Here is a 25,279-nt window from a genome sequence, read left to right as displayed (position 1 = left end):
GTATTCTGTGAGAGGCGTGCAGGGAGTGTGAGGCGTGTATTCTGTGAGAGGCGTGCAGGGAGCGTGTGGCGTGTATTCTGTGAGAGGCGTGCAGGGAGTGTGAGGTGTGTATTCTGTGAGAGGCGTGCAGGGAGCGTGAGGTGTGTATTCTGTGAGAGGCGTGCAGGGAGCGTGTGGCGTGTATTCTGTGAGAGGCGTGCAGGGAGTGTGAGGCGTGTATTCTGTGAGAGGCGTGCAGGCAGTGTGAGGCGTGTATTCTGTGAGAGGCGTGCAGGGAGTGTGAGGTGTGTATTCTGTGAGACGCGTGCAGGGAGCGTGAGGCGTGCATTCTGTGAGACGCGTGCAGGGAGCGTGAGGCGTGCATTCTGTGAGAGGCGTGCAGGGAGCGTGAGGTGTGTATTCTGTGAGAGGCGTGCAGGGAGCGTGTGGTGTGCATTCTGTGAGACGCGTGCAGGGAGCGTGAGGCGTGTATTCTGTGAGACGCGTGCAGGGAGCGTGAGGCGTGTATTCTGTGAGACGCGTGCAGGGAGCGTGAGGCGTGTATTCTGTGAGACGCGTGCAGGGAGTGTGAGGCGTGTATACTGTGAGAGGCGTGCAGGGAGTGTGAGGCGTGTATTCTGTGAGAGGCGTGCAGGGAGTGTGAGGCGTGTATTCTGTGAGAGGCGTGCAGGGAGTGTGAGGCGTGTATTCTGTGAGAGGCGTGCAGGGAGTGTGAGGCGTGTATTCTGTGAGACGCGTGCAGGGAGTGTGAGGCGTGTATTCTGTGAGAGGCGTGCAGGGAGCGTGAGGCGTGTATTCTGTGAGAGGCGTGCAGGGAGTGTGAGGCGTGTATTCTGTGAGAGGCGTGCAGGGAGTGTGAGGTGTGTATTCTGTGAGAGGCGTGCAGGGAGCGTGTGGCGTGTATTCTGTGAGAGGCGTGCAGGGAGTGTGAGGCGTGTATTCTGTGAGACGCGTGCAGGGAGCGTGAGGCGTGTATTCTGTGAGAGGCGTGCAGGGAGCGTGAGGCGTGTATTCTGTGAGAGGCGTGCAGGGAGCGTGAGGCGTGTATTCTGTGAGAGGCGTGCAGGGAGCGTGTGGCGTGTATTCTGTGAGAGGCGTGCAGGGAGTGTGAGGCGTGTATTCTGTGAGAGGCGTGCAGGCAGTGTGAGGCGTGTATTCTGTGAGAGGCGTGCAGGGAGTGTGAGGCGTGTATTCTGTGAGAGGCGTGCAGGGAGTGTGAGGCGTGTATTCTGTGAGAGGCGTGCAGGGAGCGTGTGGTGTGTATTCTGTGAGAGGCGTGCAGGGGGCGTGAGGCGTGCATTCTGTGAGAGGCGTGCAGGGGGCGTGAGGCGTGCATTCTGTGAGAGGCGTGCAGGGGGCGTGTGGCGTGCATTCTGTGAGAGGCGTGCAGGGGGCGTGTGGCGTGCATTCTGTGAGAGGCGTGCAGGGGGCGTGTGGCGTGCATTCTGTGAGAGGCGTGCAGGGGGCGTGTGGCGTGCATTCTGTGAGAGGCGTGCAGGGGGCGTGTGGCGTGCATTCTGTGAGAGGCGTGCAGGGGGCGTGTGGCGTGCATTCTGTGAGAGGCGTGCAGGGGGCGTGAGGCGTGTATTCTGTGAGAGGCGTGCAGGGGGCGTGAGGCGTGTATTCTGTGAGAGGCGTGCAGGGAGCGTGAGGCGTGTATTCTGTGAGAGGCGTGCAGGGAGCGTGAGGCGTGTATTCTGTGAGAGGCGTGCAGGGAGCGTGAGGCGTGTATTCTGTGAGAGGCGTGCAGGGAGCGTGAGGCGTGTATTCTGTGAGAGGCGTGCAGGGAGCGTGAGGCGTGTATTCTGTGAGAGGCGTGCAGGGAGCGTGAGGCGTGTATTCTGTGAGACGCGTGCAGGGAGCGTGAGGCGTGTATTCTGTGAGAGGCGTGCAGGGAGCGTGAGGCGTGTATTCTGTGAGAGGCGTGCAGGGAGTGTGAGGCGTGTATTCTGTGAGAGGCGTGCAGGGAGTGTGTGGCATGCATTCTGTGAGAGGCGTGCAGGGGGTGTGTGGTGTACATTCTGTGAGAGGCGTGCAGGGAGTGTGAGGCGTGTATTCTGTGAGAGGCGTGCAGGGAGCGTGAGGTGTATATTATCAGAGAGGTGTACAGGGAGCGTGCACTGTACATTCTGTGAGAGGTGTGCACAGTGTAAGGTGAGCACTGTATGTGACTTGTCTGCAGTTTATCAGGTGCACATAGCTATGACACCACAAAGGCATATGGAAGAATGCAGGTGAGGACAAACTGTCCTTCCAAGAAAATGTGCCTGTCAGCTCTGTCCTGGGCTCACACTCTGGACCCATGGCACAACCTCCTGAGCAGTGTCATAGGCAGAGGAGACAGAGGGACCTCCTCTGGCTTTTCAGGAGTCCTTTTATGCATAAAGGAGAAGGCAGCTTTGAGAGGCCTTCTCCTCCATCCTTCTGCCTGCATCCATACCATGTTAGCTCAAGGACAATGTGCTCTTTGAGGTATACCATATGTTGGTAATATTATTTTTACATCTGACATAAATCCCTCATGCTGCAGATGAATTCACTTTTTTTTTTGGTGCTTTCAAATGTGAAGGTAGTGAACTCTCCTTTCATGTAGACCTCCTCACCCCAGCAGCCTAATGTCTTTAGGCTAGAAGAATAATTAACACCTTCATGAGCCCTGCCTGCTTGAACACTTCTAGTCATTAAGTTATTGTCACCTTATTTGTGTTGTTTAGTAAACAGCGCGTGTGTATTTCAAACTCCAGGAATCTAGTCCCACAAAGACTCCAGGGCTCACCTCTGAGGCAGAGAAAGTCTTTAATTACATAAAGAATAAGCTTGAAGGAGAGAGGCTGGATGAATGAATGAACGCCTCAGGTCTTTCCAGAAGCCAGGCATCAGTGGGTTCTTAAGCCTGGCCTCAGTGGGCTCTTAAGCCTGGCCTCAGCTTCCCCTACCTGCTGGGCAGTCTCAGTTCCTGCTATTCTCACTCACCTGGCTTCCTAGTACCTGGGAAAGAACCCGGAGTGAGAGGCATTGTGAGGGCTGCATGGAATGTGAGGTGCACATGGCATGCGGGGCCTGGTGGGGGAAAGAGCTGGGCGGGCTGCAGGGAGGGTTCCCCCATAACGCCAAGCTCACATGGGTCACATCCCATGCCCTTTAGCCTCTTCCCTGGGTAGCAGCCCACCCTCACCTCACATCCTGAATTGGGCTAAAGCTTAGTTCTAGATGAAGTAATAATTAAATTTAAAAATCACATCTAGAGAATTCCCTCTTAAATTTAAGTACTACGTCAGATTTGGAGGGAGTTTTTATAAACCTATTGAAGAGGGGAATAAACAGCTCTAGCCTATTATGCCTAGTTCTTCAAGAATCTCTTGGTTTGTAAGATATTCTTTCATTAGAAGTAACAAATTGGCCAGGTGCAGGTGGCTCATGCCTGTAATCCCAGCACTTTGGGAGGCTGAGGCGGGTAGATCACCTGAGGTCAGGAATTCGAGACCAGCCTGGCCAACATGGTGAAACCCCGTCTCTACTAAAAACACACAAAAAAATAGCCAGACATGGTGGCTCGCGCCTGTCGTCCCAGCTACTCAGGAGGCTGAGGCACGAGAATCGCTTGAACCCTGGCAGCAGAGGTTGCAGTGAGCTGAGATCACGCCACTGCACTCCAGCCTGGATGACAGAGCGAGATTCTGTCTCAATTTTAAAAAAAAGAAGAAGGAACAGATTGCCCATCAAACCCCATCCCCAAACTCTATCTCATGCCACCCCCACAACCCCCCAGCCCCCTTAGCACCAGGAGCCATGCTTGTCTGTACCCACAGAATCCTCTGCTCCTAACAGGAGTGATTGTCCCATAGAAGGTGCTCAATAATTATTTTGTTCTCTCTGCCGGGAGCATTCTTCCCCAGATGCTACATGGCTAACTCCCAAGCCTCTTTTAACTCATTGCTCAAATGTTACCTTGCCAACCTGACCACTCTGTTTAACACTACAGCCGACCTCACCCTGGCACCTCAATCCTGCTCATCTTGTTCTGCTTGTAATATTTTTCCGCATGTATTGCCTTCTAACATCTATATAATTTATTTATTATTATGTGTATTGCTAATTGTCTGCCCTGCCCTGCCAGCATGTCAGTTCCACAGGAACAAGGAACATGGTCTGTTTCGTTCTCCACCACATTCCCAGCACCTGAATAAATGTTTGTTGTATAAGTGAATGAATCAGAGACTGGACAACTGAGAGTGGGAATATCCCCACCACCCCGGTAGCGCCCCGCCCCCACACCCTGCACACTGGGTGGGAAGGGCACATGCTGTTGGTTGTCTTCCTGTTCCCTCCCTCCACAGTGCGGACTCCTGTTCTTCAACTCCCAGCTCAGCTGCCAGACTCCTAAGCCCTTCTTGTCTGTGGGAGGCCAGAGAGTACCCCCAAAGGGGGAAATGTGGCCATCTGTGGGGAATCTCTGGGACCCTGTCCCTAATCTGGGACCATGTCTATATCCTGGCAATATCACAGTCCCTCCTGACCAAACCAGACTGGGCCCAGAGAAGGATCTATACCCACGTGGTGGGTGGATTTTGGCTTTCCCAGGGAGCAAGTTTGTCAGGGGACAGAGCGGGGCACTCAGGTTGGACCCAGGAACAGGAAGGGAAAGGCTGCGGACAGAGAGGGGACCTGGAGCTGGCCCTGCCCCACCAGGCCCACTCATGCTTTTACCTTCTGGCCGTTTGGCGCCCCCCACCTCCCGGCCAGATACCCAGCCTGTGTCAGCCCAAGTGCAGAGCCACAGGCCCAGCCTGGGCAGGGGCAGGGTGCATGAAGACTGGGGCAGGTGCAGGCTGGATTGGGTTTCCAGAGGCTATATATATAAAGGCTGCCGGGAGCCCCAGGGCCGCTCCCTGAGGGCACAACACTGTGGGGGCCCAGCCAGGCCCGCATTCCTTTCTAGAGGCCAGCTCTCCATTTATAGCCCCTGGGCAGGGCAGCCAAGGGAGCTGAGAGGGGAGGACTGGAAAGGGCAGAGGGAGAAGGGGCAGCCCAGGCAACACTCCCTCCCCACTCCCCACCAAAGGAGCCCCTCATCATGAAGACAGCAGAAGCCAGGCCCAGGGCGAGGTGTGCACTTGCCCCCAAGCACAGAACCTACCATTCTGGTCAGACCTGCATTGAGGGGTGAGGGGGCTGCCAGGGGACCCCCTCAAAATCCCTCAGCCCATTGCTAGTGGCCCCTCACAGAACAAGTCCAGCACCTGTGGACAAAGGGCACCCTTGACTAGACTCTGCAGTATAAGAGTTTGAATTTTTTCAGCTTCCAAACTTGGTATCCCTTTTCCCTCCACCCCCAACCCAGCACTGGGACTAAAAGGACAACATGTCCCAGGTTGGACATACTTCTCCCTGCTCTGTGGGCAGCAGGGAAGAGATGATGGTGTTGACAAACCTCTCTCCAAAGAGGAGACACAACCAGAAGGGTGATTCCAGGCAGGTGTGGATGCCAGGCCTGGAGAGGTCTGAAATGGTCACTGAGTTCAGTGAGTTCCAATCTTTCTTTAAGCAACAGAAGCCTGGTAGCAAACAAAAATCCCACTTGAAAGCCTAATATAAAAATGGCATTTTACCACTAGAATGTCTGTGTGCTTTAAAACAGCGCTTCCTAATTATGGAATAAGATGTAGCTACAAATCAAGCTTAAAACTGTCAAAGCAGTTTAGATTTATAAGCCATAAGTGATAAAATATTAAATGTGTTTGGTAAGTTCAAACATATAACATTCACTTATTTATTGTAAAGGAAACTTGATGACAGTCCTGAGGAAGTTTTTATAAACACAAAGCACAAAAAGCAAAGTTGTAATCATTTGTCTCAGCATCCAATTTATTTTGTAGTTTCTTGCTTATTCAGATGTGGGAAACATCTAGATTTGCATAGATAAGTGGTTTGAATAGCTCACCTGGGAATCTCAGAGTACTCTTCAGTTAAGTAGACTCATTCATTCATTTGCCCAAGAAATATTTATTGAGTGCCTACTATGCACCTGGCTTTCTGCTGAGCCTTGAGCAAGTAGGAAGAAGTATTTGTTTCTAAATCATCAATACAACAATTACTTATATTCCTCATTGTGAATATAGTGAAAAAACAATAAGAAGACACATCGAGATGCCAAATCTCTCTATAGTATACCACTGCAATATTGCAGCATGCCATGTATAATGCCCAGCGTAAGAGAACATGCCCCAGGCAGATGGGGTCTGAGCCTTTCCTGGGAAGAGCAAGTGTAACAGAACATGGATGTCTAATCATGCATGTGACTGCCCAGTTTTGAAGAAATTCAACCATCTTCATTAATGTCATGGTTCAAGAAGTTCAAATATATGCATAGAGATGCAAAGGGCATGAGGCCACTCATTCATTCATTGGACATTTATCAGGTGCCTACTGTGTGACTGCCACTGTGATGGTTTTTGGAAATGTCATTGTGAACAAAACGTCTTTGCCTTCATGGGGCTAAGTCAGCCATGAACAAACTAATGAAGAAGATTATAAAGAGTGGCAGTGCCTGGAAGGAAATGAACAGGGTGGTGTGACCCATACTATGGGAGGCAGTTATCTTAGAGGAAATGGTCAGCGATGTCCCAAGGAGGCAAGAAGATCTATTATATAAAATGCAGTCAATCTTGGGAAAAGCCCAGGGGATAATGCTATGAGTTTAGAGCAGCAAGGACAAGGCTCCAAGGCAGGATCCTGTTCAGAGTGTTAGAAGACAAGAAAGGAGGTCAGGCTAACTGGAGTAGAGCAATCAGAACGGATGGTGCCTCCAGGTGTAGTAGGAGACACAGGCTGAGGCTAGCTCATGCAGGGCCTGACAGGCCAGGGGATGGAGATGAGATTTCACTCTAAATGCATGAAGCTGCTGGGGAGTTTGAAGCAGGAGGATGGCATAATCCCATTTACATTGTAAAAGTCTACTCAGGCTGCTATGTAACCAATGGATTATACTGAGACTACAGAGGAAGTGAGGAGGGCAGCCAGGTTATTGTGGTCATCCAGAGCAGCAGTGTGACAGCTTAGTCCAGGATGGTGACACTAGGGATGGACAGACTTGAGACAGATCTTAGAGGTAGAATGGACAGCTCTTCCTCATACCCAGACCTCTCCTTGGGAACTCCAGCCTCAAAAATCCCCCTGCCTAATCCACACTTCCATCTGGATATCCAATATGCATTTCAAATTTTGCTCAAACCTGGACACTTAGTCTACCACCCACAAACCTAGTCTTCCCAACTCCATTCTTGCAGGAGTCATCCTTAGCTCCTTGCTTATCTCACTTCCCACATGCAATCATGAGTAAATACAGCTAGCTCCATCTTGAAAACATATATCTAGAATTCAACCACCACTTTTCACCAGCTCCACTCACTGGGATTATTGCAATAGCCTCCTAATTGGTCTCCCTCCTTCTGCCCTTTCCCTCCAGTAACCAGCATGCTCCTGTTAAAATGTAAATCAGATAGTGATATTCTTCTCTTCTGCTCAAGCCCTCCAGTGAGATGGCTCAAGCCATCTCAGAATATAATCCTGTTTCTCTCTCTCTCACCCCATTTCCCACTACCTCTTTTACTCATCCTGCTGCAGACATACGAGCCTCCTTGCCATACTTTAAATCTGCCAAACACAGTCCTGCCTCAGGACCTTTGCACAGGCTTATCCCTCTATCTGGCCCTACATATCTCCAGGTATCTGCTTTTTAATTCTCTTCATTCAGGTCTCTGCTCAAATATAGCAGAGAGGCCTTCTCTAATCACTCCATAATCTTCATCACTGTATCTCCCTGCCTTGCTTTTTCTTCATAAAGCTTCTAACCTCCTGGCATCACATACTTCCTTGTTTATTTGTTCATTGTCTATCACCCTGCTTACATTGACCATGTAAGTGCCATGTAAGCAGAGTCTTGGTTTTGTTCATTGCTCTAGCCCCACACTTGGACTGGTACCTGGCATATAATGGATACCTAACAATATGTGGATTTCTGGGTGATCCCCTGCAGCTTGGGTGGGGTGAGGCCAGGACTTTGCTGCCTCTGCCAGGATTTAGATTTACTGTCACTGCTGCTCCATGATGTAGACTTTACTGAATGAACAAATACAGGTGGGCTCTATGGAGTAAAGCGAGGTGAGTACTTCATGAAGGGAGACCTTCAGCACCACTATCAGCAGCAGAGAAGTGAAGAAGTTAGGACCCCAACAGAGCCCTCTGAGTTTTGTGGGAAGGGAGGACTTCTTAAGGCCCAGAACGGCCAGCTAGGATGCCTTCCAGAAGTTAGTGGGAAAGGCACAACGATCACTCCTGCTTAAATTTCTGGTTCCCAGGAGGAGAGATCCAGGCAGGGATGTATGGCCAACGGAGATTCCTAGCTAGAGTGCTGAGAGGACTGTGTGAACTGCAGATTCAGGAAGAGGCTGAGAGGGCCCCATGGGGGTGGCCGGTATGCTGAGGCTTGTATGGGAGCCAGATATCCCACATCCCATGGGGTGGTTGCCTCCTCCTGTTTCCAGCCTTTCCAGTGAGGCTGCAGGAAAGAGACACAGCTGAGGCCTGGAGACTCGTGGGACTCTGTCAGGGCATGGTGCCACAGACGAGTTGTAAACCTGCGGGACACACCATCCAACTCTGAAATCCCCTTGCTCGAATAACCCTACATCACCGCCTGAGGGCTTCCACATCCTTGGTCTCTTCAGACTCTCATCCCCACCACAATTACTCCAAGAAATTACTGTCATCCCCAAATCTATAACTGGAAACTGAGGCTTAGGAAGGAGACATGACTTCCACAAAATCACACAGTTGGGAAACTCTGGAGTCTGAACTCAACTGGTCTGCAAACCGCACTCTCAGAGACTTCAGGTGAGATGAGGTCAGATTCTCAGGCCAGGTCCTGAAGTTTGCCACCTTGGCGAAATGCACTTTCCTTGACTCAGCACCGCGAGTGAGGCGGAGCCAAGCCCCGAGCAGAAGGGTTTTCTTCCCAGCTGAAGAGGCAGCTCAGCCTAGACCCCAGGCATGGCACTGGACACCCCTGCTGTGGAAACGTGCAGATTTAGACGGACGGGATTCCTAACCTGGGCAGGATCCGAGTTTGGAGAGATTGGCGCGAAGCTTTAGCAGCAATCCCCGATTCCTGTACAACCATAGCTGGGTTTCTAAGCGTCCAGGGAAGAAGGACTGGGCTCACGACCTCCTGAGCAACTCCCAGGTCGGGGACTGGCGGAATATCAGAGCCTCTACGACCCGTTTGTCTCGGGCTCGCCCACTTCAACTCTCGGGGTCTCTCTGCCTGTTGTTGCACTCGTGCGTTTCTCTGCCCCTGACGCTCTAAACTTTCTGCTTTCTGAGTGTCTCTCAGCCTCTTTCGGTCCCTCTCTCACAGTCTCACTCTCTCAGCTCTGTGCCCCCAATGCCTTGCCTCTCTCCAAATCTCTCACGACCTGATTTCTACAGCCGCTCTACCCATGGGTCCCCCACAAATCAGGGGACAGAGGAGTATTGAAAGTCAGCTCAGCGGTGAGCGCGCGCAGCCAGCGTTTCCCGCGGATACAGCAGTCGGGTGTTGGAGAGGTTTGGAAAGGGCGTGCCGGAGAGCCAAGTGCAGCCGCCTAGGGCTGCCGGTCGCTCCCTCCCTCCCTGCCCAGTAGGGGACCGAGCGCGCGCGCCAGTGTGGAGGGACGGGATGGCTGGCCACTCTGCGGGCCCCTGCGGCCACCCCGGGGACCCCCCCCCCAAGCCCCGCCCCGCTGTGTTCCTATTGGCCTCGGGCTCCCCCTCCCCCAGCTGCCCGCCTGGGCTCCGGGGCGTTTAGGCTACTACGGATAAATAGCCCAGGGCGCCTGGCGCGAAGCTAGGGGTGAGGAAGCCCTAGGGCGCTGCCGCCGCTTTCCTTAACCACAAATCAGGCCGGACAGGAGAGGGAGGGGTGGGAAACAGTGGGTGGGCATTCAGACTTCCAGCACTTTGCTATCTACAGCTGGGGCTCCCGAGCGGCAGAAAGTTCCGGCCACTCTCTGCCGCTTGGGTTGGGCGAAGCCAGGACCGTGCCGCGCCACCGCCAGGATATGGAGCTACTGTCGCCACCGCTCCGCGACGTAGACCTGACGGCCCCCGACGGCTCTCTCTGCTCCTTTGCCACAACGGACGACTTCTATGACGACCCGTGTTTCGACTCCCCGGACCTGCGCTTCTTCGAAGACCTGGACCCGCGCCTGATGCAGGTGGGCGCGCTCCTGAAACCCGAAGAGCACTCGCACTTCCCCGCGGCGGTGCACCCGGCCCCGGGTGCACGTGAGGACGAGCATGTGCGCGCGCCCAGCGGGCACCACCAGGCGGGCCGCTGCCTACTGTGGGCCTGCAAGGCGTGCAAGCGCAAGACCACCAACGCCGACCGCCGCAAGGCCGCCACCATGCGCGAGCGGCGCCGCCTGAGCAAAGTAAATGAGGCCTTTGAGACCCTCAAGCGCTGCACGTCGAGCAACCCAAACCAGCGGTTGCCCAAGGTGGAGATCCTGCGCAACGCCATCCGCTATATCGAGGGCCTGCAGGCTCTGCTGCGCGACCAGGACGCCGCGCCCCCTGGCGCCGCCGCCGCCTTCTATGCGCCGGGCCCGCTGCCCCCGGGCCGCGGCGGCGAGCACTACAGCGGCGACTCCGACGCGTCCAGCCCGCGCTCCAACTGCTCCGACGGCATGGTAAGGCCGGGACCCCAGGAAGTGAGGAAGTTAGGGCGGCGCTCGGGATATGTGGGACGCGTTTCCGAGGGCGGGGAGCTGGCCTTGCGGGAGGTTTGGGCCAGGATTCTTTCCGAGAGAGAGGACCCCCTTGTCCTGGGCAGCTGTCACTGGGGTAGCCTGTTTTGGAAACGTGCGGGCAAGCGTTCGAGCCGCCCCATTGGGGGCGCTATTAGAACACTGCAGCGCGGACGTGAAGATCTTTTTCTCTACTTATCCCTACTTCCAAAATGTAAATTTGCTCTCTTTGGTGACTGTCCGCCCTTGGTTTGGCCCTGCATGTTGCAGACCTCATCTCCTACCCACCGGTAATTACCCCCCAACCAGGACAGGTCTGGGCCCGGAACTCGAGGCTGAGGCTAGAGTTAGGGAGGGGGTGGCTACAGGAATTGGTGTTCGGGCCCCGCGCCGTCCCGCGGGCTTGACTCAGTCGCCCTTGCTGTTTGCAGATGGACTACAGCGGTCCCCCGAGCGGCGCCCGGCGGCGGAACTGCTACGAAGGCGCCTACTACGAGGCGCCCAGCGGTGGGTATTCCGGGCTTCTCCCTGCTCGCTTCTCCTCCTTATGGCCTTCATGGAGCTATCCTGGCCTCTATCTAGGACGCTCCCACGCCCACTCACAGACGCCTATGTCCTGGGAGGTGGTGCAGGAAATGAAATACTAAGCAAGTAGCTCCCTCTCTTTTAGATTGTCCCGGACTCTAACAAGTCCTCAGTTTCCAACCTGTCTCAAAGTACTGGGCCCAGGGGTGGGAGGCTTGTCGCGGCCCCACCCCTGCGTACTAATCGAGCCCTCCCCGCGCAGAACCCAGGCCCGGGAAGAGTGCGGCGGTGTCGAGCCTAGACTGCCTGTCCAGCATCGTGGAGCGCATCTCCACCCAGAGCCCTGCGGCGCCCGCCCTCCTGCTGGCCGACGTGCCTTCTGAGTCGCCTCCGCGCAGGCAAGAGGCTGCCGCCCCCAGCGAGGAAGAGAGCAGCGGCGACCCCACCCAGTCACCGGACACCGCCCCGCAGTGCCCTGCGGGTGCAAACCCCAACCCGATATACCAGGTGCTCTGAGGGAATGGTGGCCGCCCACCCGCCCGAGGGATGGTGCCCCTAGGGTCCCTCGCGCCCAGAAGATTGAACTTAAATGCCCCCCTCCCAACAGCGCTTTAAAAGCGACCCCTTTTGAGGTAGGAGAGGCGGGAAAACTGAAGTTTCCGCCCCCGCCTCACAGGGCAAGGACACAGCGCAGTTTTTTCCACGCAGCACCCTTCCCGGAGACTCATTGCGATGGCCGCTCCGTGTTCCTCGGTGGGCCAGAGCTGAACCTTGAGGGGCTAGGTTCAGTTTTCTCGCGCCCTCCCCCATGGGGGTGAGACCCTCGCAGACCTACGCCCTGCCTCGGGATGCACCGGTTATTTGGGGGGCGTGAGACCCAGTGCACTCCGGTCCCAAATGTAGCAGGTGTAACCGTAACCCACCTCCAACCCGTTCCCCGGTTGAGGACCACTTTTTGTAATACTTTTGTAATCTATTCCTGTAAATAAGAGTTGTTTTGCCAGAGCAGGAGCCCCTGGGGCTGTATTTATCTCTGAGGCATGGTGTGTGGTGCTACAGGGAATTTGTACGTTTATACCGCAGGCGGGCGAGCCGCGGGCGCTCGCTCAGGTGATCAAAATAAAGGCGCTAATTTATACCGCCGTGGCTCCGGCTTTCCCTGGGCATGGGTGTGGGATCCGGAGGAAAATCCGCAAACTGGGCCAGCTGTCCCTCAGCGACGCCTGTAGGCGGCAGGCGGACTGCAAGGAGGAAGCCTGCTGCCTGGGGAAGGAAGTAATGTAGTAATGACCTTGACTACATTACTACACACGTCCGTGGCTCTTATGGAAGTGTACACAGGTTGATATGAGTATTTTTTAAACCCATGTCTGAGCTCGCCCCCCAGATATTCTGATTTAATGTTTCTGCCCCAGATACCCAGGGCCAGGTATTGGTATTTTTTTTCAAAAGCTCCCCAAGTAATTCTGAAGTTCATTCAAGGCTGAGAATCATCCCCTTCATATAAAGTGAGTGAACCCAGTTGTGATAACCAGAAAAACCACGGGAAGGTTGTGGCCCGGGCATCACTTGGGGGCCTCGTTGGGTATAGAGGATGTGATAGGGTGCCCACAGCATTCTGAGGAAAATCTAAATGAGTGTAGACATGTGCTGTAAGCTCTCTGGCACTTACAGGCCATTAGTAGTAGGTGTAACTGCAAAGAGGCAGCATAGAAGGCCAGACAGGCACAGACACCTCTACCCAGCACCTAGAGCATCCTGACACTATCAGATTCCATAAGATGACAGGAGCCCGGATCCTGTGAGCAGAGCGGCATGTGGGCCAGCATCATCACAGATGGCATAGGTACTCTTCATCAGACTATAAACTTTCTGAGAGCAGAGGAGGGAGCATTTATTTAGCCTGAGTGTTGGGGAGGGCTTCCTGGAGGAGTTGTCATTTGAGCTCTGTCTTAAGAAACAAGAGTAGACAATGTACTCACAATGCACACACACACAGGTACCTGTGCCCTCCCCTGGGTCCAAGGCCCCTGGGAGATGGTCTGGCAAGGGTTCTTCCCCACTCACATACCACCTCCCCACCCCCAACACACGCATGCCATCAGGACCTCAGGACCTCCTACGTCCCACCCCATAGATGCTCTTCCTGAAAACCCTACAGGCCCACTTTCAAGGGCTTTGTTCGCCAAGTAGGGGGCCCTCAGGAATGCAGGCAAGATGTGATGCCAGAAGGAATATCCTCATTACCTGTCTGAGGATCCATTCTCTGCTCTCCCCAACACGGGGTGCCTGGGGAGCTGCCCAGAGCTGCTGTGTTACGAATGATCCTCCACTTGTCTTCTGACCACTTCCCCACATGTCCCTTGGGATTCTTTATACTCTTTTGAGACCGCCTGGGGGAGATATAGACAAACAGGTAAACTTTAATGAGAATCTTGAAGGAGTTGGTCAGGAAAGAGGGGCCAAAGAAGGGGGCTACAAGCTGAGGAAACAGCAGGTGCAAAGATCCAGGGGTGAGAGAAAGAAAACTGCCTTTGTGGAACTGCAGGTGCCCATGGGGAGGGGCCAGAGGAAGATGGAATGGCAGAGGCAGGACCACAGTGGATCTCATCTGGACTTTATCTTGAGGGCAGTAGGGAGCCACACAGGAATTTAAACAGGGGAAGGATGCAAACAATTCTGTATTTTAGGAAGGCCAGTATGCGCTAGCAGAATACGTAGGAGAGAACAAGACTTGAGACAGGGAGATCTTTCAGGAAGCCACTGGGGTTGCTTAGAGGAGGTATGACATATCCTGAACTGGCTTGGGCCAAATAATGTGTCGGTGTTGAGGGTACAGCAGAGAACATTGAAGGCACAGTCTCTACCTTCATACAGCTTAAAATCCACTGGGGAAGTAACCATGAGATGAAGAACCAAGTGAATAAATACAATGTTATAAATGATGAGAAACACCATAAGGAAAGGCAACAGGTGTAAGCAGAGGTGGTAATGCGGAGTGAGAAGGCAAGCAGGTCAACAGAGGAGGCAGAATTTCTGCACCAAGGGAAGCAATTCTATACATGAAGAAGGTCTCAATATCCTAGAGGGTGTCCGTGTGTAATTAGAAAAAAGTACCCCTTCTCTCCTGGGACATTGCCCTGCAACAGGGATCATGACTAGGCAGGCAGAGAGCAGGCTGGACTTCAGCCCCCACTCACCTCCTCAGCTGGGTGCACTTGTGTAGTGACAACCTGCATAACTTCACAGTGCCTTGTGCATGCTGGCCCTAGAAAGTGAAGAGAAAGGAGAAGCCTTGGATGACTGCGGGCTCTGGTTTGCTTCTGACTTGAGGCCATGATTTGCTTCTGAGTAAGTGGTGGTGCCATTACACAGATAGGGACCTCAGGAGGAGAAGCAGGTATGGTGACACATCTAGTGTAGAATACTTCATGACAGAAACCTCATTCAAACTAGCCTAAACCCCACAAGAGGTGTGTTGGAAGTTCACAGGGCAGCTCATATCTGGAAGTAGAGCTATAAGCACCACAGCATCTATGCACCTTGGGAGCTAGAGCTCCTCTCACACTTCTCGGCTGTCCACTTCATGTCTCTGCTTGGCTTCACTCTCTCCTAGTCCATATTGGTTTTCTCCAGAAACTCATGGGTTACCATGGATCTTACCATTAAACCCAGTTAGAAAATTCCCAGGCTTGGCGTGGTGGCTCATGCCTGTAATCCCAGCACTTTGGGATGCTGAGGCAGGCAGATCACGAGGTCAGGAATTTGAGACCAGCCTGGCCAACATGGTAAAACCCCGTCTCTGCTAAAAATACAAAAACTAGCCTGGTGTGGTGGTGCATGCCTGTAATCCCAGCTACTCAGGAAGCTGAGGCAGGAGAATTGCTTGAACCCGGGAGGTGGAGGCTGCAGTGAGCTGAGATCATGCCATTGCACTCCAGCTCTGGGCAATAGAGCAAGACTCCATCTTTGGGGGAAAGGGGGAAGAAAATTCCCAGGGACGAAGTCTAGTTAGATCAGCATAGGTCATGAGCCAGGATTTGAACCCAGGCAGAGGGCTCCAGAGACTGCACTCTTGGCTGCCTTGCTCTATGTCTTCTGCAGAGGATGTCAGAAGAGAGGAAGTGAGAAAAGTCAAGAGGGAAGGGAACAGCTGGAGACTGGATCACAGCATCGAGGATAGGTTTTGAGGTCCCCTCCTAGCCTGTCCCTTACCTCAGTCCCCGCAAGGGGGGGACAACTGGCTGAGCCTGACTTCACTCGCAGTGTAGATGGAACATCCTTTGCTCATGGGGCCATTTTACCTGCGTTGGATCTGAGGAAGCACCAGGGCCATGCTCTCCACAGAGACATACATGTATGTCTTTACACATATGTGCTCATACAAAAGCACATGTGTATACCCAGAGCACACCATCAGAGGCTGATAGACTGTGAAGACAATAAAGTTTAAGCTTCAGTTCCCCTCTCTCGTATGAGCCCCTTCTAAGGTCCTGGGGGAAACCCTAGAAATACGTTTATATGGTCTAGATACTTTTTTAATTTGCCAAAGTAAATCACTTTTAACAATTGGTTATGACCATTGTCTCTTTCTATTCTGACCCTTGTGTTGGGTAGCATTTATGGGGATGTTGGGATCAGTCCTATCTAAAGGTATAAATTTCATTTGGGTTTAGTGGAATATATTTTAAATAAATGAAATATAAAACATAAGCAATAATGATGAACAATGATATAAATTTAAGTGATTCTGACATTGAGAAGATAATTAGAACCTCAAAATTTACCTAGATCATGCCAAAAAGTGGTTTATTAAAAGAAGAAGATAATTTTCTAATAGATTTATGGAAAAGACTCTTGCATGGTTTAATAATCCCACCAGTGAATAATGGCAAATTACATGAACACATTGGGAAAAGATTTAAATTTTTTGCTGATCTGTTACAAACTACTGGCATCCACAAAGATAGCATAAAATTCATAACATGCCACTATAACAAGACCTCAACATCATCAACACAATTCTTAAAGAAACTTGTCAATTAAAAAATATTTAAAATTAGTCACCACACAAGAAAACTCAAAATGCCTTGAGTTTTTACAGCCCACAGATGAAAGAAACTTGATTGAGGTTTCCTCAAATTTGACATCAATTCTAAAAATGTACATGACATTTCCAATAGACTTGTGAGCCTGAAATTTCCTTAAATTATCAATGGTACAAAACAAGTTTTGATCAACCATGTTGAAGGAAAGACTGAATAATCTCTCTATTCTCTGTATAGAAAATGATATTATAAAACCATTGTCACATGAAGAAGCAATCAAAGAATGTGCAGCCGGATGCGGGTGGAAAGAAGTAGGCAAGACTGAAGAAGACAAGAAAAAGGAGCAAGAGGTGGAAGGTAGATAGAATGAGGAGACGAGGAGGAAGATAAAGGCAAAGATGATGATGTGATAATGATGAAGAACGAGTTGGTCCTAGCTCCGTTTTTTTTTTTTCTCTCATAAGGCATTTGAAACACTCGCACTGCACACAAGTCACTCCTATTTAAAAACATTCGATGAGAGGCTGTGCAATATTTGTTTTTATATTGCACAGGGTCATTTTTGTGTAGTTAGTAACATTTTTTTCAGAGAACATGTGACAGTGGGTTTTAATTCATGTAGAACTTTCCCAGTAGCAGGGGGAAGTGAGTCCTATGATATGTCAATGGCTACATAATTCCCTGGGATCTAGGCCTGGCTGTGTCATTGACCGGCTCTAAGATCTTGGAAATGGGACTTAACCCACCTGGACTTTGGCATTTACTCTGTGGAATAAATTAGTAAATTTAAAAGGTATGTCTCAGTTTTGAAATTATTTCATAATCTGCTTAAAGCATTTCAAAGAAAGAAGAGATTATGAAGTAGATCTCTTACAGATATGGGAACTGGGACCACAACAAACTGAGAAGCTTATTCTCAGCACAGGCAACTCAATTATAGACTCCTGGTTAACTGGTCCTTCTTTCTTTTACTTTTCCCAATTTTTAAATTAAGACATAACTCACAACCATAACATTTACCCTTTTAAAATGCATAGTTCAGTGGTTTGTACTATATGCACAAGGCTATGCAACCATCACCACTATCTAATCTCAAAACATGTTCATCACCCCCAAAAGAAACCCATAGGCATTAGCTGTCACTCTTCACTATCCCCTTCTTCCTGCTTGCCCCTGGCAACCACTAACCTACTTTCTGTCTCTATGGATTTGCCTATTTGGGAAATTTCATATGAAAGGAATCATGTATAAAATTCACAATATGCCACTGTAACTAGACCTCAACAATTAACATCAACATCATGTTTTCAAGCTTCATCTTTTTTTTTTTTTTTTTTTTTTTTGAGACAATCTCCCTCTGTCACCCAGGCTGGAGTACAGTGGTGCGATCTCAGCTCACTGCAAACTTCACCTCCTGGGTTCAAACAATTCTGCCTCGGCCTCTCAAGTAACTGGGATTACAGGCACCCACCACCACGCTTGGCTAATTTTTGTATTTTTAGTAGAGATGGGGTTTCACTATGTTGACCAGGCTGGTCTTGAACTCCTGACCTCAGGTGATCCACCCACCTCGGGCTCCGAAAGTGCTGGGATTATAGGTGTGAGCCACCGCACCCAGCCAGTTCATCTATCTTACAGCATGTAGCATACTTCATTCCTTTTTATGCTGAATAATAGTGTATTATATGGATATATCACACTTTTTAAATTCATTCATCTGTTGGTGGTCATGTGGGTTATTTCTACTTCTTAGCTACTAGGAATAATGCTGCTATGAACATTCAAGTACAAGTGCCTGTGTAAATGTATGCTTTCAATTTTCTTGGGTATGTATCTAAAAGCAGACTTGCTAGCTGTATAACAACTCAATGTTTAAATTTTTGAGGAACTGTCAAACTTTTCCCCAAAGCAGCTGCACCATTTTATATTCCCATCAGCAACATATAGGGGTTCCAATTTCTCCACATCCTTGACAACATTCTGTTGTTTGTCTTTTTTATTAGAAGTAGCCTAGTGGGTGTGAAGTGGGTTTTGAGTTGCATTTCTCTAATCACATGTTGAGCACGTTTTCATGTGCATATTGAGTATTTGTACATTTTCTTTGGAGAAATGTCCATTCAAATTCTTTGCCCATTTTAAAATTAGGTTGTCTTTTTGTTGTTGAGTGATATGGTTTGGCTCTGTGTCCCCACCCAGATCTTACCTAGAATTGTAATCCCCGTAATCCCCATGTGTCAAGGGCAGGACCAGGTGGAGGTAGTTGGATCATTGGGGGTGGTTTCCCCCATGCTGTTCTCATGATAGTGAGTTCTCAATGAGATCTGATGGTTTTATAAGTGTCTGATGTTTCCCCTGCTTCCATTCACTACATCCTGCCACCCTGTGAAGAAGGTGCCTGCTTCTCCTTTGCCTTCTGCCATGGTTGTAAGTTTCCTGAGGCCTCCTCAGCAATGCGGAACAGTGAGTCAATTAAACCTCTTTCCTTTATAAATTACCCAGTCTTGGGTATTTCTTCATAGCAGTGTGAGAATGGACTAATACATTGAGTTATGAGAGTTCTTTATCTAATCTAGATATCAGACTCTTATCAGATATAGGATTTGCAATTATATCTCCCATTCTGCGAATTCTTTTCACTTCCTTTGAAGCACAAAAGTTGATTTTATTTTGATGAGATCCAAGTTATCTACCCATTCCTTTTTTTTTTTTTTTTTTTGCTTGTGGTTTTGACATCATATCTAAGAAACTATTACTTACTTCAAGTTCTTCTAAGAGTTATATGACTTTTGCCCTAACATTTAGGAATTTGGTCCATTTAAAATTTTTAATATGGTGTAAGTATGGGATCCAAATTCATTCTTTTGCGTATGAATATCCAGTTGTTTCAGCATCATTTATTGAAATGATGATTCTTTCTCCATTGAATTGTCTTGGCACTCTTGTCAAAAATTAATTGACCATAAATGTATGAGTTTATTTCTGTACTCTCAATTCCATTCCATTGATCTATTTATCTATCCTTATGCCAATACCACATAGTCTTGATTATTGTAGTGTAGTAGTTTTGAAATTGGGAAGTGTGAGTCCTCCAGCTTTATTCTCCTTCTTCAATATTGTTGTGAGTTTTCTGGGTCCCTTGCATTTCATAATGTATCTTTAAGTAGTCCTGTCCAGGAGGTGTTTTCAGTAGCTACTAACTGTGCCTGGTACTATCTGGGACCTATAAATTGGCATAGAAATTTAAAGCAAGGTCTTGTTAGTACACAGAAGAAAATAGTTATATTGGAGGGAAGGTGATGATTTTTTAATTTCCAGTCATCTTTGATGTAGCTTATGTAAAATAAATGTATTAACTAAATATTATTCTGTAATTGCAAAAAAGTTGCAACTGTTTTTGTTGGCATACTGAATGCTTCCAAATAAATGTAACTTATTTTAAATCATTATATAGGTGTGTCATGCAGTTAATAAAAATATGAAGCTTTTCTCTGTATTTTTTAATATTTGTAGTATATGTCAGCTTCTTAAAATTTATATTTGGCCTTGAGTCCTTTTCTAAGTCTAAATAAATATTCACTTTTGTATCCAACTTTGTATTCTTTTTTGCTTTCTTTTTTTAAAAGAATGACCCCCAAAACTTCCAGGCTTCAGGCCCTACACACCCTGGACCCACCTCTGCATACTGACCATGCTCACCTGCAGGCTGACACATCCACAGGTGTACACACAAGAGAACTTGCCAGGCTCTCCCTATCAGAGGAGCCGCAGAGGGAAGACCTTTAGGGTAGCCACGAGTCTCCAGCTGCTTTTGGGAGGAGAACTTGGTGTCCTTTGCACAGTCCCGCTGTGAACATGCTTGCAGGAGGGCCTGTACCCACCCAGCCTCCCTACATATATGCACCCCTGACCATGTTCACCACAGCCATCATCTCATCTCACACTTCCCCACCTCCCTCCCACAGCCTGCAGGGAGAGGCATCCAGGCCCAGGGAGGGCTGATGCTCTGTCCCCAGGGCCACACTGACACCCTAAGGGACATGGCTGAAGGATGGCAGGAGTCCATGAGGGGAAGGGAGTGTGAAGGCTGGTCACAGAAGGATGAGAGGTGGGCTAGGGAGCCCGAGGGAAGGGAGAAAAGGGAAGAAGAGGAAATGAGGTACCATGTCATTTAATCCTTACCAGACATTGGTCCCTTTATGGATGATGAGGAAATAGAAGCCTAGAGAGGGAATGGGACTAGTTGATGCAGCTAGTAAATAGCAAAAATGGGATTTGTAACCAAGTCTGTCTACATCAGTGGTTCTCTCAACCGGAAGAAATTTTACCTCCCAGGGGACATTTGACAGTGTCTGTAGACCTTTTTGGTGATCACTGCTAGGAAAGAGGCTTCTACTGACACCTAGTGGACAGAGGCCTGCTAAATATCCTGCAATGCACAGTACAGCACCCCGCCCCAACCCTGGCAAAGGATTACATCTGATCCAAGATGTCAACCGTGCAGAAGTTGAGAAACCCTGGTCTAGACACCTTCCAAGAGTATTCTTCACCTTGGCCCCTTTCTGGACTTCCCATGGCCTAAGCCATCTTGGTGTCCCTGCCCCAGAGTTTCCGAGAAGGAACAGCTAGCTGCATACCTCGCTGCAGCTCAGCCCAGGCTACCAGGGTCACTGCTCAACCTACAGATCTGTGGCCAAGGTCGCCAATTTCCCACTACGGCATCTCTGGATTCAATCTTCCCTGACCATTGGAGGCAGGCGGTATGGTCTAGGGAGGGGATGCCTGCCACCCCCACAGCTTACGATCAGAGCAGGGTTACTACCCTCAAAGCCTTCTCGGTCAATACCCAGCTTAGGTTAGTTCCCAGCCATGGCCACAAGATGGCACCCCAGCCCACCAGGAGGGCTGAGGCTCTGGGCCTGGGAGAGCAGCATGGAGGATGTGCCAACCTGGACAAAAGCCTAGGGGCTGGACTTGGGCCAGTTCCAGAGCTTAGCAGGACCAGATCTAAGGCCTGCAAGTGCCAGGTGGGAAAACATAGGCCAAACTTGGCTTCAGAACTCCCTTCACCTTTTTTTAGTCCACTCCCAACACCAGCTCATATTCTAGCCTTTCCTACACGAAGCTTACTGAAGCCCAGCAATCCCTTCATGGGCCTAAACAAGAGAAATTCTAGAACTTAGATGTTAAGGATACAGGAGTTATTATTATTATTATTCCAATACAACTGTAAAAAAAAAAAAAACAAAACTGAGTCACAGAGAAGTTGAGTAACTTGCCCAAGGTCACAGCTAGTCAGTACCGGAGCTGGGATTTGAACCCAGGCAGTCTGGTTTTAAAGTCTGTGCTCTTAGCCACTGAACATACCACACCACAACTGCTCCCATCCCCACCAGCCCCAGCTACCAAAGACCCTCTGGCACCAGACCACAAGCTTTCTTCTGCAAGGGAGGGGCAAATGGCTGCGAATAGGAGGTGCTGCTCCAAAGTGGAAAAGGAGTGAGGTTTTCAGTCTAGCTGGGGGTCTGTGGTTAGTGTTTGCGAGTGAGAAGCTAGGGAGTCATTCTTCCTCCTATTTCCCCCCACACCCTCTATTTCTGTTTTCTGGTTTTTGCTTTTTGTTGATTTCTTCTGTGTTGCCCTCTTGGTTTTCCTAGGCTGTCTGCAAATGCTAGCATTCTCGCAGTGTGAAGGGGAAGTGAGAGAAGAAAGTTTTTGACGTCCTGTTCAGGATACACAAGGGAGGCCATTCTTTGGGGCCCGGGCTGGGGGTGTGTCATCAGGGATCAAAGTGAGAATCCTAAAGTGGCACAGTGTGGGGCACATTGGGGACAGCTACCCTCTCCTGCTGGGGAGGCTCCTGTGTCTGAGTTTTCTCTGCTTACCTCTTGGGGGATTTTAGGGTGTAATGGGCTTCAGGGTGCAATGAATACCCTTTCACATTCCTTCTGCCTCCAACCCTGGCCTACCTCCCTCTTTCTAACACATCATCCAGAGCCCCTAATCACCCAACCTTCTGCCTACCAGGAGCCCCTTGTTTCTCTCTGTCTCTCTGTGCCCCCTCCCCCACTGCCTGGGTCACACTGCAGCCCCCTATTAGGACTTGCCATGGGGTAGTGATGGGGCCCTGCACTGATTTCCTAAAAAACCCTGAGTAAGTCCCTCTTCCTGACTTGGTCTCCATTAGGGGTTCCAGACTCCCACAGTCTCTGCCACTTGGGTTCTAGGATCCCAGCCTCTCTCCTAGCCTTTCTCAAATCATCTGGACCTTAGTGAGGATCTACCGTATTCTGGGCACTCTGGAGGGAAGCAAACAAGAAGCCCTGGAGGAGCTGATGGTCCTTTTATGGCGATCAGATGAGCTATGGAGAAGATCAGGAGCCATACTCTGATCCCATGTGGTTCTGCAGGTGAAGAAAGAGGTGAAGTCCTGGAACCCTGTGGCTAGTAGAATCCCAGAAGATTTCTTGGGTGAGAAGAGGGGCTGGACGTCTGGCTAGAAAGAAAGGAAGGTTTGGAGAGGCTGCTTTCTTGTCTCTCCCCATCTTGATTTCTCCCAGCTGTGTGTGTGTGTGTGTGTGTGTGTGTGTGTGTGTGTGTATGTGTGTGTGTGTCTGCCTCTGTGTCCACCTTTTTCTCTTCTTTCTGGATTCTCCATTTCTATTTCATCTTCTACCAATGTTGGGACAGAATTTCCTGAGAACCCATGTCCTGGGGATCTGAATATGGGCCAGGCTGGGCCACACCAGGCCAGGCTTCCTTGTGGTTAGGAGATGGGGACTCACACTGGTCAGGGTGAAAGGGACACTCAAAATCACTCTCATCCCTGAATTACTCTGAGATTGAAGGGGAAACAGCTCCTATTTAGAGAAATCACACAGATCAATATCTGGAGGGAGGAGGTGCCATGCAGGCCCCAAAATCCAACCCTCTCTTTGTCTCTATCCAACTCTGCCCCTGTTTCTGACTTAATTTTGCCTCTCTGTCTCTCCCCTTGTCCTATTCCCATCTGTCAATCCTTGCCCTGCCCCTCTCCACCCCTTCAAGCCTTTTACCCACCACGCACAGATTTTCCTGTGGCTAGATTGGGATTCCCCTGGCCAAGTAAGGAGAGTGATGTCTGTGGCACAGCTTTGTCCCCAGGCTCACGACAGCATCTGTGGGTCAGGGTAGAGGGACAGCTGTCTGCACAGTTAGAAAGTGCCAGCAGGTAATAAGAGCCTCATATCTTCTTAATTAAATCGCCCTTTGCCCAGGCATCCTGTGTTCGATTGGGTTGAGCTGGGATCAATAAGCCTCTTTCCCAGCCCAGCCACCCCTGGAGCGGGGCCTGACCTCCCCATTCCTGCCTAGGCCCACCTGGGCACCTCCCCAGAAGGCTGGGAGCTTCTCAAGGCCAGAGGCTGGATCTGATTCATCTCTTGTGTCCTTGTGCCTGGGACGGATCCTGAAACAAGTAAGGAGTAAAGGAGTGATTGCTTTACTGAGTAAACCAAGGCACTAGCAGCAGGCATGGGCCAGGAAGGCTTTGAGGTTCAAACTGGAACTCCCACCCCCGGGACCAACTGTGAAGATGGAGGAATCACAGCAAGCAGCAACTCCCATCCAGCCCCCAGACATAACACCAGTTCTTCACCCAGGTCAGTTGAAGCCCTAGGAAGTGCGGGGTGGGGGTGTCAGTGCTCAGGGAAACTATGAGCAGTTGCTGCTTCTGACCTCTGAGGGCAGAAGGCCCTTTTCATAAGGGGTCTCCACCTAGGGATCCAGGGTTAGTGTGGGAGAGTCAGCGAGCTTGGATCGATGTGGCACTCATGGGAGACTCCCTCTGTCTGAAGCTATGAAGGGCCCAGGGTCAGTAAGGAGTCCAAAGCGGTTAATAGGGGTCCAGGATTGATTGTTAGTGGAGGGCGTAGAGGATAACGTGGTGTGTGTGTGTGTGTGTGTGTGTGTGTGTGTGTGTGTGTGTGTGTTGGGGTTCATGCAAGACATTACCCATGGAAGGAACAGGGGGCCTCCAGGTTCCGCGAGAACGGTCGGTATTAAAGGATTCCTTGGAGCGGTCAGCACTGGTCCGGGCCAAGGTGTCTCTGATGACAAAACTCCGGGAGAGCTTTGTCTCATCAGGTATCAGATGGTCCCTGGTTTGGAAGGCAAGGGGAGGGTGCCAACGCCCTTCTCACCTCAGTCTGACCCGGGGGCGCGGGCCCAGACGTCTCTCGGAGCCCCCGCCCCTGGAGTGGCGTTCCCCGAGGGCGGGGCGTGGGCGGGTCCCCCGGGAGCAGCAGGAGCCGCGCGGGGCGGGCGCCCCCAGCGCCGAGGTTGAGGGAGGCCGGGCTCAGTGCGGGGCTGGGAGGGGGGCGCGGAATCAGGGCTTTTTAGGACCCAGCGCGGCGCCTTCCTCCGGGGGCGAGTGCGGCTGCGCGCGCCGTGTGCCCGTGTCCGGAGAGCGGCGGGCTGGACGCGGACCGCGCGAACGAGCAGGCGACGGGCGAGCAGCAAGCGGAGCAGCAGCCCGGGCGGCAGCAGCGTCGCGGCGGCGGCGGCAGCGGCCGCTCCGCTCCTCGCCTCACCGGCCTCGCCGGCCTCACCTCGCCGCGCCCGGACCCGCCACCCCCGCCTCCCCGCCCGACCTCCGCAGCCCCCCGTCTCGGCCGGCAGCGCCCACCGCCTGCCCGAAGCGAGGAGCGGAGTGCGGGGCGCAGAGGCACCGGAGCCAGTGCCCGCCGGCCCCGCAAATCAAACCCAGCCAGGAGAACCCCCGCCTGGCCCCGCGCAGCTCCTCGACCGCCGGGAGCTGTCCCTTCAGCACCGCCGCGGGAGCCCGAGTCCGAGCGCAGCCTAGCGGAACCCCAGCTCGAGCCCGGGCTCACGGAGAGCAGCGCTCGGCGTTAGCCGCACGAGCAACACCCCGGGTGCCCCTGCCCA

The 25,279-nt window shown here is 51.1% G+C and overlaps 1 protein-coding gene and 1 long non-coding RNA gene across 3 annotated transcripts; one reads left to right on the top strand and one right to left on the bottom strand.

Moving 5' to 3' along the window:
• Positions 1-9,835: 9,835 nt before the first annotated feature.
• Positions 9,836-12,447, top strand: MYOD1 (myogenic differentiation 1). Its single transcript, XM_054438736.1, has 3 exons — positions 9,836-10,727; positions 11,216-11,291; positions 11,572-12,447. The coding sequence occupies exons 1-3, from the start codon at positions 10,098-10,100 to the stop codon at positions 11,823-11,825; spliced, it is 960 nt and encodes a 319-aa protein (XP_054294711.1). The 5' UTR covers positions 9,836-10,097; the 3' UTR covers positions 11,826-12,447.
• A 750-nt stretch (positions 12,448-13,197) lies between these two features.
• On the bottom strand, positions 13,198-24,500 carry LOC129007639 (uncharacterized). 2 transcript variants are annotated; one of them, XR_008492377.1, is made up of 5 exons: positions 24,347-24,500; positions 23,714-23,801; positions 14,510-14,577; positions 13,557-13,702; positions 13,198-13,256 (listed from the first exon to the last, which is right to left on the bottom strand). It is a non-coding gene; the product is annotated as an uncharacterized LOC129007639 (long non-coding RNA). The 2 variants fall into 2 exon arrangements; XR_008492376.1 differs by having other exon boundaries at positions 13,202-13,260.
• Positions 24,501-25,279: the final 779 nt, after the last annotated feature.

This window comes from Pongo pygmaeus, chromosome 9 (assembly GCF_028885625.2).
Source record: "Pongo pygmaeus isolate AG05252 chromosome 9, NHGRI_mPonPyg2-v2.0_pri, whole genome shotgun sequence".
NCBI lineage: Eukaryota > Metazoa > Chordata > Mammalia > Primates > Hominidae > Pongo > Pongo pygmaeus.
This window is presented reverse-complemented; position numbering and strand designations above follow the sequence as displayed.